Raw genomic sequence first — 12,317 nt, 5'->3', positions numbered from 1 at the left:
CAGTTTAAATCAATATAAGTTACAAATGTGTATCATACTTGGTTGTATTTGTATTCTCCTTCAGAAAATTTGTGGACTCCTAAAACAGAGGCGTCGATGGGACGATGTAGCGACTGTAGCGTCTACTACCAGTACTACCTATCATCAAAAAGAATAGATAGCATAGAGGGGTCCTGTCATTGTCAATTTTGTAGTCACGGTACATTTACTGCCATCTATCGACACACGATTAAAACTTAAAATAAAATTGAAAATGTATAAAATAATCAAAATATGTTTACGGATAAATGATTCTTAATTTTTATTATTCCATACTGACCCATGTCCTTTCACTGATATGTGTTAAAATTGTTAAATACCAAACGGTGTCGTTACCGCCATCTAGTCGAGAATAGGCTAAAGGTAATTGCGCCATCTATTCGAGAATGACTTTTTCTTGGCCGTCCGAGGCACGTTTTTTTCTTAGACTTTATTTATCTTATACGGAGTTATATATATCTCTGCTATCATATAAAATACCTGTAGAACGAAGGCGACCCCGGCAGTATCAACGAAGTAGTCCCCCGACCAGTTGGATGTGCCGATGTAGGCGGAGCGGTCCGTCACCATGTACTTGTTGTGGTTGACTCGCGCGTGCGGGATCTTTGCCTGGTCGGGCGTAGATGGGACTATGTAGCGTTTCTGAAATAAGAGTCAGTTTGAAAAATGGTGACTGATTCATTTATAACAAACTGTAATAACAATAGACAACCAACCGCGAGAGTACTTTGCCTAGAGATTTCCTTTCTATACTTTTAAAAAGTGAAAGTATGGAAGCTATCCTAAAAAAACTAACTACTGAATTATTGTTACAAAGTGCAATATCGTTGCTTGTCTACCCAAGCTATACCGGTTTCTTATTAATTTGATAGTTTGCTAGATGATGCGGCCCTATCCATACTTACCACTTGCAAGTCGACGCGTGGATAAGCCGCTGCTAACGCGACGAGTGATCTCAAGAAGTTCTCTTCCGAAGGCGCGGAGTGTTGCCACCAGCTGATCAGCATCTTCACTTTGACACGGTGCTCGAGCGCTGCGCGACGGATCGCGTCGTCGATTTTTGGCCAGAATCTGCGAAAAATAATTAATAAACCCGATGATGATTGATTTTCCCAGAATAAGAGGCTAGACTAGCTGAGCGTCCTAAACTGTCACAGTATCGTATTTTCAAGCGCGGCACGGTGGCGTCTTTACAAGCGCCACTCTAGATTTTACTCATAACATCTATGGACATACATTGTGAATTATTTTATTTAATCTCTCTTTTTTCCACAGCCATCTGTAATATCATTCGTTTTAAAGTCAAGCACGCTGCACGACGCATCGCTAAAAGCACGTATTATGTACACTTACTTCAGTTTGGGTGTGAACTCCAACACGGGCGCGTAGTCCATAACGGAGATGTGAACGAACTCTTCCGCGGATTCTATGATGGATACTATCGCGTCGTCGTCGTTGGTTCGCCCGTGTGGACTGAAGGGCGGTGGTGAGCTCTGGAACAATTCATTAATTATAAATAAAAAATAAATATTACCTGCTAATGACGAGGTTGGATTTGAACTTCAGCTTTCAAAGCTTAAGCCGTGATCATTAGTCCACGATAGCATTTTGAAGATCGTTTAGCTTTCCCATGTCCGCGATGTGTGTTGAGGGAGTTAAATTACCTTTAATAAATTTTCATTTCTATGTAAGACACCTCTAATGTTCTATTCTATCTAATAGGGGGTATTACTGCAATGTTCTGCCGCCAGAGTGCAGCACTAAGCTAGCTAGTAAACCATAGAGTAACTTATACATACTGTGCCTTAAACTGTTATTGACAAGTTTTCACAGACAATAAAATATGACATTGATGCATCAAGGCGGTTTGTTAACAAGGGCCTACCGGGAAACGCGAAAATCGAAATTTAGCTATCTGCCTCTTTATCGCTCGATTATGCAAGAGTGATAGAGAGGTTAGATAACGAAATTTCGATTTTCTTGCTTCGCGGTAGACCCTGGGGGTCTGCCTATTGTGATGGATTTTCTATTAGAGCCTCCTACGCAGAGTTTCGCATAATATTCCCTATTGTAGGTTACTCAAAGGTGACGATAATTGCGGTATATCATTAATCATAATGTTTAAATTACATTGATCGACCTACATAAGCGGTAAATTATCAACATGTGAACGCCTCAATAAGTCTAAGTGTGTGACATTTCGTTTCAACAACGCCCTAGGGGTGAGCAGTGAGCGATCAAAGGTCAGGCCTAAGTTATGATAAAGACCAGCACCATATACCTTTCAGATTACCTATTATGATGAACATTTTTTTAAAGAAATTTAATGGAATTATAAAGAAGATAAGCTCTACGCAAACTCTCATGTATGTGGTAAATAGACAGCTCAGGTTAAAAATATGAATAAATTGGATGTTAAGGCAACTTGTATACGTCCAGTGTTTTCACCGGCCTATGAACCGTGTTATACGACATATTTTTATATGGCTACCAATGCTACATCCAAGAAAACAAGACATCGTCGAACGGACAATTGTGCGGTGAAAACAAGCGGCCTGAAGCAAGATATCTTTAAGATATGTCCAATCCATTAACCACGAGATAATAGCCATTTGTTTGGTTCCAAGACAGTTGGAACCGTAGGTATAATTCGTGGGTTTTTAACCACAATTAAATAAGTGGAGGGACGGAAGATGAAGATAAAATAAGACTGTCTCATATCTTTTTCAACACCACCTAGGTAAAATGAATGTCTGAAAATATTCCGACATAATATTTAAATGTTTACATCATGTTTGCCTCTTTGTAAGTACAGTGCAAGGAATAAAAAGGTTACCACGACTTAAAAAAACACTATCATACGAGTATAATAGGTATAAGTAAGCTACCTACTTATTTCCGATAACCGTCAAATGCACAGAAATACCATTCTAAGTTTAATATTGAGTGTATTTTACAGATTTAATGCTTGTTGTAAAACAATTTAATTTATATAGCCGCCCTTCTAACATAAACTTTCTTAGGGTATCCTTTCGACTAATAACCCAATTAGCCGCCGAAATAGGGTCATTGTCGAGTCGAGCTCGGCTGGTCAAGGCTCTACTAGTTAGCATATTGCCGGATTTAGGCCGGCTAGATTACAATGAAAAGCTTTATTGCTTTAGATAATGATGGGGGATTATTCCAAACTATCTTGAAAGTTTCGGCGAAAAGCGATGAGCGAGGTTTTGGTTTTTGTATGCGGGGGGTGTTTTCTCTTACCCCCTTTATTCATAAAACTTAGTAACCGCTTACAAAGCTCTGTTAAATTTTATCTCTTTCTAACAAACAGAAATGTAAAAAAGAAAGGAGAGGCAGCATTATCAACGATTTGTTGGATTTGACGAACACTTATGAATATCGCTGTTAATGTTTTCGATTAAGTACACATCTCCCTGCAATATATATTTTTTATCTAATCCTAGTTGCACAGGATTTCCGCTGTAACAGGCTCCCATTTCACCAAACTATTAAATTCAAAAACAACTCGGAAGTTAAACTATAGTATTTAGGTAACTAAAGGGGCCCACTGGTTAACAGTCCGCCGGACGGTATCGGCCTGTCAGTTAGAACAAAATTTTGACAGTTCCAAACAACTGACAGGCCGATACCGTCCGGCGGACTGCTAATCAGTGGGCCTCTTACGCGTGTATTTGCCCATATAACCATTCCAGTCGCAGAATCATCAAAGTGGTAACTAAATGTCAGATGTGTCGTAACAGAGTCCACACAATGTGTCTAGAATTGTTTCGAAACAAAGTGTCGTCGCCGTGTGTACACTTTTCCGTAACAAGGTGTCGACACATTTGTGTGCACTTTGCGTGCGGTTTGCGACTAAATCTGACAGCAAATTTGTGACAGCAAATGTCAATATAAAATACCTCTTGAAAACCAAGGTTTGTCAAACTACTATTAGTGTCTCGTGTGCTCGTAAGTAATTCTAGTAAGTCATCATGGGCGATGCAAATGATAATAATCGACCAAAACCATATAAACACCCAACGACCGTCAACCTTTTACAGAAAAGTTTTTAAAGAAATGCAATAAGCTACTTAGGTCAGCCAACGAATGCTCCAAAAAGTTGTAGAGGGAAATGCTCGGAACACAATTTTTGACTCTGTAACTTGGTTAGTACAAGTTAGGAGGTGAACATATCAAAAGTCCCCGGCCGTAGCCCTTGAGCGGGGGGAAGAGAGGGGGCTTTGAAGGTCCCATTTTCCGGTTTTTCGATTATATCCCGGAAACTATGCATCTTAGCGACATGGCCACTTATACAAAATGAAAGTTAATTTAATTTGTTACAAGTTTATTCAGTCAATTTTTTCGATATGTTGAATAGTTTTTGAGATATCCGCTCTTGAAAGTTTATTTAGGACTCTCAATTTTATCTTGATATATCTACATCAGTGAAGGTGCTAGGTCGTGTATGGTATCGTTTTCTGGGTTGCTGAATCCATTTAAGGTATCACATTGACACCATTCCACAAAATTAAAAAAAATCTTTTTAGGGTTCCGTACCTCAAAAGCAAAAAACGGAATCCTTATAGGATCACTCGTGCGTCTGTATGTCTATCCGTCTGAATACACAAAATAGTTCTTTACCTATAGATGACAGGAAAACCTATTAGAAATGTGCAGTCAAGCGCGAGTCGGACTTAATGTACGGAACCCTTAATACGCGAGTCCGACTCGCACTTGGCCGGTTTTTTTTAAACTCCTCTTGACGCTTAACCGCTGAACCGATTTCGTTGAAATTTGGTATAGAAATAGTTTGCGTCCTGGAACAGGACATAGGATAGATCTTATAACCAAAATCATCTTTTGTAGGTGTGAAAAGTGGCGTGGAAATTTGTACGGGAAATCAATAACCGCTAAACCGATTTATATTAAATTTGGGATGGTCTACATCTTTGATTTAGTTAAAAATGATAAAAAAACATGACCACAAACCTAAACTTAAACAGTATTAACTTCAAGAAGTCAATTCTGAATTCCCCCCTACACCTCATTTCACACCTTTAAAGGATGATTTTTGAGATAACTTATTATGTCCTGTCTCGGGACTCAAAATATATGTGTACTAAATTTAAATTAAAACTGTTCAGCAGTTTAAGCGTGAAGAGGAGTTTAAAAGAAAGTATTTTAATAAGTTTATATGTTTTTACTTTGGAATGGTGTCAATGTGATACCATAACTAAATTTGGTACTGCGAATTTATACGAAAATGATACCAAACATGGTCTCGTAGCTTTACTATTGTAGAAGTCAAAATAAAATTGAGAGCCCTAAATTCTTATTACTTGGCCAAACTTGTGTAGAAGGAAAAGGAAAAATAAAAGTCTTCGGCAGGAATATAAGACACAAATATAATTTTTATTTTTGCGTTACTATTTCAATCATCGAATATAAACATAGCTTGATTATATTATTCTAGTGAGATCCTCATAGATAAACAAAAACATTTACTTAAAAAATTACAAGGTCGAAATGTCACGGAACTTGTGAGAGTAATATGTGAAAAATAAAAACTTTTATGACCAATAAATCTGGACACAATTTAAGAAGCATACAATTGCGTCGAGGAATCATCTGTATTTTTGCTTGTTTCATTACCTCCTTGCTTCTTTTTTTGTCCTTTGTATTCTGTAGCAATTTGTTAGATCTGAAAATAAAGATAACTTGCGTCGTCACGGATGTCGATTTATAGGTTTTAGGGAGTGCAGAATTCGAAAACGATGATCATTTTATAATCCAAGATGGCGGCTACGTATTTTGTCATAAAAGTCGTCATAAATATCGTTTTATAGGTTTTAGGAAGTGCCGATTTCGAAAATGATGACCAGTTTGGAATCCAAGATGTGTGCCGTGCACTTTGTCATAAAAGTCGTCATGGATATCGTTTTATAGGTTTTAGGGAGTGCAGAATTCGAAAATGATGACCATTTTGGATTCCAAGATGTCTGCCGTGCACTTTGTCATATAAGCCGTCATAGATGTTGATTTGTAGGTGTTAGGAAGAGCAGATTTCGAAAATGATGACCATGACCAATAAAACGACATCCATGTCGACTTTTAACATAGTGCATGGCCGCCATCTTGGATTCCAAAATAGTTATTATGTTCGAAATCTGCGCCCCCCAAAACCTATAAAACGACACCCATGACGACTTTTATGAAATAGTGCATGGCCGCCATTCTGGATTCCAAAATGGTCATCATTTTCGAAAGTGGGGCCCCCTAAAACCTATAAAACGACATCCATGACGACTTTTATGACATAGTGCATGGCCGCCATCTTGGAATCCAAAATGGTCATCGTTTTCGAAATCTGCGCCCCCTAAAACCTATAAAACGACACCCATGACAACTTTTATAACATAGTGCATGGCCGCCATTTTGGATTTCAAAATGGTCATCATTTTCTAAATCGTTGCCCCCTAAAACCTATAAAACGACATCCATGACGACTTTTATGACATAGTGCATGGCCGCCATCTTGGAATCCAAAATGGTCATCATTTTTTAAATCTGCGCCTCCTAAAACCTATAAAACGACACCCATGACGACTTTTATGGCATAGTGCATGGCCGCCATTTTGGATTCCAAAATGGTCATCATTTTCAAAATTGGGGCCCCCTAAAACGTATAAAACGACATCCATGACGACTTTTATGACACAGTGCATGGCCGCCATTTTGGATTCCAAAATGGTCATCATTTTCGAAATCGGCACTCCCTAAAACCTATAAATCGACACCTATCTCGACTTTTATGACAAAGTGTTTGGCTACCATCTGCATGCAAGACATTTCTATTATTTTTACGTACAAAAATGGCCCCCTGTCAACTTCCAACCGAGATTTAATCGATAATTTATTCGATTAATATTCAGATTAATTCAATTTCAATCTATGTTAGGTCGACTAAACTAATCGCGATTAAAATTTGAGGATTAACTTTTTTATTCCATTAATTAGTCGAATAAACAGTTAATCTATTAAGTCCCATCTCTGACCACGGCATTTTGACACTTTGAGAATATCTGAAAACAAATGAACACAAGGAGCCATTTTGCAAATCCAGTAACTTTGGTATTACTTTTGACAGCGCGTGTCATGTGTCTACACAGAGTCGACACAAAGTCGAAACATTTGCGACTACTTTGTGACTGCAATATTTCTCAGCCTTAAACCATATTTATACATCATAATTAACAAGTTTCGTAGTATGTAAAGCGTTATTTCTGTTATTTAAGTATAGTATACGCATCGAAGTACTAAAAATGCATCAAATAATATATTTATGAACACAGGCACTGAGAAGTAAACAATTTCATTTCCGGCTAAACTAAAACAATGTGGTGGCGCGTTGATTATATTACACTTAGTTTATCAAATCACTCGAGCAGTTTAATTCCCCATTATAATTTAAGTCCTATTGTAATATAAATGCAAACAATATATAATTACGTCTTGTAATCCGTTTTAGAGATGGCGTATTAATGACACTTATTTTTATTTAACTATTTTTCCATCTGACAGTTTCCATTTGACAGGAACAAAATGAACGAATGAACGAATGATATTGGCATAAAGTAGTCGCAAACCCGAAACAATGTGTGCACACGGCGACCACACTGTCCACACTTTATGTCACTTTGTGTCATGTGTCGACCCTTCCCCATTTCTGGTAACTGTGTCGACACGGCGACGACTCTGCGACTGGAATTGTGACCGAAACAGACGGTGTCGACACAAGATGTGTCTACACCGCGTCGTAACGGCGACTGGAAATGGTTGTATGGGTGAACTGACTGAACTACGACGTATCGTATTTCAATTGAGGTTGGTTTTCTAAATAATATTCGCCAGGATAGCCTGTTCTTGGTCGCCCGAGGATAATCGAGCTACCTTCGATGATTGCATTTGTAACCAAAAAATTGTATTCAATATATTTCGTTAGTAAACTTTTAGTACCTTAACTTTTCAGTCATAAATCAATCTATCTTAGCAGGTCACGACCACCATTTAACCGAATAAACAACTCTCCACGGCCTCGGAGTCTAATGTGCGCATTTAGTTATTTGACTGCTTTAAACCAGCCACGGTCGTGACAGGCTATCAGCTATCACATTAACCTGGCTGTGACAACTGTCGAACATCTAGAAAAAATACAGTTTGAACTCTATCTGCATTAGGTTAAAACATGGTCTGAACTAAACATTAAATTGAAATATTAGCTTTAAATTCGATATCTACATTAAATATTCAATTTTGATCGGCACATGAGAGGATGAAATCAATAGATACTAATATGGCTCTTTGTTGACACAACCTAGGTGGCATTCAATCACACAGCCTGCCTTATAGGTAAGCCGTTTCCGTAGCTTATGGACGCATGCAACTATAGGTCAAATGATTTTCAGGATTCTTATACCACTAATTTATTGTCATGTTCAATGTACCAATTTTATATTATTTTATTTATTTATATATCACGAACGGCTAATACATTTACACAATTACCAATGCTCAGAAGGGAGCACTATACTATAATCTTAAAGCGCATATTAAACTCGTAAACTGCATTACCATTATAAAGTGGATACAAAAGCTTTCAAAAGATAAGGCAGTGCAGCAAACATCGTAAACGCTTTAGAAGGCTTATCTGCTCCAGTGCTCAAGCGTTTTGATGACTCCCATATAAAATAGTGAAATTATTATAACTAACGTTAAAGCTTTAAATTGCAAAAGGAAAAGATACCGGACCCCTTTAAGCTTCCCGTGGTTGGATAAAAAGGCACGTAAAAATATTACTACTCACGAGCACCAGCGCAATTTTGCTTCAGCTTATATCTGAGCAACGTTTAGCAAATATATATATAATAGTATCGGTGTTTCGTGTACGACCCCGGCTCGTACCAATGAGTTTTTCGGAACTTATGTACGAAATATCATTTGATATTTACCAGTCGCTTTTCGGTGAAGGAAAACATCGTGAGGAAACCGGACTAATCCCAATAAGGCCTAGTTTACCCTCTGGGTTGGAAGGTCAGATGACAGTCGCTTTCGTAAAAACTAGTGCCTACGTCAAATCATGGGATTAGTTGTCAAGCGGACCCCAGGCTCTCATGAGCCGTGGCGAAATGCCGGGATAACGCGAGGAAGAAAAAGAAGGTGTTTCGTGTACGATAGGTTGTAACACAGGCAAAAATCATTGCCCCAGGTAAAATTTCGTAAGCAGATTTCTACGTTTATTACAAAATGAAGTTATCTGACTTCCAATATTTCAATAATACTATGGTTTCTGCCGTTCACGCATCGGCCTCCACAGTCACCAAACCCGTTGTCTAAACAGAAATGCATAAATCGTCTGCAATAGACGGGCCCGTGATGATGATTATAGTTTAGTAACACCCGTACCAAGCCCATACCTGCATGTCAACCGTGAACCCATTACACCGGCCACGCCACACTCACAATATTGCCAATTCAAGCTCCATCCTTTACGACCCATGTTATGGCATACAAGCAACATTAGCCATATGACGATCGTTATTGGTCGTTACTGTCCATATTAACTACATACAACTCGTAAATGCTGACAGAGATTAGGGTGTTATGGGAAAAGTTGACGATCAGTTTTGATAGTGCTTACATATGTATGGTATGGTTTATATTATATACGTTATGCTTTTGTCGTTAAGTTGTCATATTGCCAGTTCATGCATTAAATATTTCATAGTCATTGATTTGAAGCGCATTTAATTTGTTTGCTTGTTTTAAATAAATATAGAGTCAGAAGACATTTATTACTGGGAAGACTGTCATAGGGCAAGTACTCTCGTATTTGTATTTTTGTAAACCTATGTACAGTCGCCATCAGATATATCGGAGCGGTCAAGGTGCTCACAAATATCTGAGCACGCCTCTATTGTCAAGGCGTTTGAGTGCGTGTTCAAATATTGTAAACACCTTGGCAGGTCGGATATATCTGATGGTGACTGTACGTCGCTCAGACACAGTCAGAAAACAAGAACTTCACTCCCACATGTGTACCGACATTTTGTAAGGGGAGTATGTGTACAAGCGCAAGAGTTATAAGCGGCGAAACAGCTTGTAGACGCTCTACTCGGTGTGTATCTCGTCGTATAATAATCGATTATCCTAATGTAATGTTACGCATAAAACTCTTTCGCATTATTTTTCTCCAGCTGAAACAGAAAGCATTTTCGAAAATATTTTGCAAAGGTTGTATAGAAAAGGGTATTACGTTAGGTTGTTTTATAATCAGAAGTGTTAATAGTTTCAGCACAATAATAATTTTATGCGTAACATTATATTTGGTCGATCAATTACTATGCGGCCCAATATAGACCCAACTTACAGTGATGTAGGCCCCGACGCTGTGATACTTGTCGTGTGACGTTGATGGGGTTCTCGATGTTGAAGTCGGTGCTGAGGTTGGCGGGTCACGTGTCTGGTACCACTGCATCTTTGTCGCCCATGTTTCAGTATACCTGTGGTAAGGTAACTCACAGTGATGTAGGCGCCGACGCTGTGATACTTGTCGTGCGATGTTGATGGGGTTCTCGATGTTGATGTCGGTGCTGAGGTTGGCGGGCCACGTGTCTGGTACCACTGCATCTTTGTCGCCCATGTTTCAGTATACCTGCAGTAATGTAACTCACAGTGATGTAGGCGCCGACGCTGTGATACTTGTCGGTGATGTTGATGGGGTTCTCGATGTTGATGTCGGTGCTGAGGTTGGCGGGCCACGTGTCTGGTACCACTGCATCTTTGTCGCCCAGGCTCCAGTAAACCTGGGTAAACAAAAAAAAACGTTAGTACACGCCAATTATAAGCCAGGCTTCTATTGTTGAAATCACACAGGGACTTCGGCATACGTTTTTTAGGTAGACTTTGTTGCTTAAAAACGTATTCGCTCCGTACATGATTGTGGTGCCGTCATCCCCTAATGCCTATTTCACAGCGGCCAAATACATAGTATGAAGATGTCGTCCCGCGAAAGTTCACATTTTCAACACGTCGTGTGTTGGCGACGCTTGTATTAGTTGCATTAATATTTATTGTAAACATGTACACGACAAAGCTGTTGACACCAACTATAGTGTACAATAATGAGTAGTATCTATATTGTATGTAACGTATAAGATGCCCTTGACCCGCTAAATGGATGGCCCAAGGTTAAGGTTAGGGGATCGTTTGCTCGGTGCGATATTTTACTTTCAACTACCATGTGTTTGACTGTTGCTGTAAACGTTAAAAATTTGATTTCCGTGTTGATACCGACTACACCGTATTACGAGTAGTATCTATATTGTAGGTATGTAACGTATCACGCCCTTGACCCGCTAAATGGACGGCCAAGGTAAAGGTTATGGGATCGTCTGCTACTTGTCTGCTTAGTACGGTGTTTTGCTTTCCAATATGGTATGTTTACCTGTTAGATTAATAATTATAAGTGTAATAGATCTACATTTCTAAAACGCATCTGGCTACAACCACTTAATAATTTACAATTACGAATGAATAATGTTGAATGAATGATATTAACGCACCTTTGTTGCAGGTTAATAAAGTGAAAACATAGTCCGACCAAAGCAAAAAGCCCGCATCGCAATAAAGTGATTACTTTTTATAATCCCACATGCCGTGCAAATGTTTCAATATAATTAATATAGTCGAGGTCGCAGATGCATATTTAATTGCAGCGTACTATAAATAGTGAGGGTGGCACATTACAAGGTTCCGTTGACATTGGACGTGGCACGTAATCGAGGATAACTATTTTAATTATCGAAAACAGGTTTGTTTTCGATAATTAAAATAGTCCGAGTAGTAGACCGGACGGTTGTCCGGTCAGGTATTTTTCAGGAATAAAAAAATTGCAAACTAGAAAGCGTTATTAGTTGGTTTATAAACCAACAGGCCAATTCATACGTGCACCTGACGTCAAAACGAATGATATCAGTTCTCATTCGCGAGTTCATTTCGCTCAGACTTGTCCATGTCCGTAGGTAAAGTTTACGGCCTGGCCACGACATTGCGCGACCGACTTCGGCTAGGGCGACAACCATAAGTTGGTCGGTCATTCCCTAAGGGGAATTCCCTAAATGTCCCTTAAGGGGAACGAAAAATCGAACACTTGTGTATACATACATGTACATGTAAGTATAATGTATAAAAAAGCAAATAAAACACAATCGCGACAATAA

General features: G+C 38.8%; 1 protein-coding gene across 4 annotated transcripts in view; it reads right to left on the bottom strand.

The window, feature by feature from the left end:
• LOC134667954 (5'-3' exonuclease PLD3-like) overlaps positions 1 to 12,317 on the bottom strand; it is a 78,151-nt gene that overhangs the window by 505 nt on the left and 65,329 nt on the right. For all 4 annotated transcript variants that reach the window (XM_063525383.1, XM_063525387.1, XM_063525386.1 and 1 more), the window contains exons 8-11: positions 10,770 to 10,901; positions 1,393 to 1,532; positions 945 to 1,110; positions 520 to 681 (exon numbers count right to left, since the gene is read on the bottom strand). In XM_063525383.1, coding sequence (XP_063381453.1) covers positions 520 to 681; positions 945 to 1,110; positions 1,393 to 1,532; positions 10,770 to 10,901 — 600 coding nt within the window. The remainder of the gene's footprint in view (positions 1 to 519; positions 682 to 944; positions 1,111 to 1,392; positions 1,533 to 10,769; positions 10,902 to 12,317) is intronic.

The sequence above is a fragment of the Cydia fagiglandana genome, chromosome 10 (assembly GCF_963556715.1).
Source record: "Cydia fagiglandana chromosome 10, ilCydFagi1.1, whole genome shotgun sequence".
In the NCBI taxonomy this organism is placed as follows: domain Eukaryota; kingdom Metazoa; phylum Arthropoda; class Insecta; order Lepidoptera; family Tortricidae; genus Cydia; species Cydia fagiglandana.
This window is presented reverse-complemented; position numbering and strand designations above follow the sequence as displayed.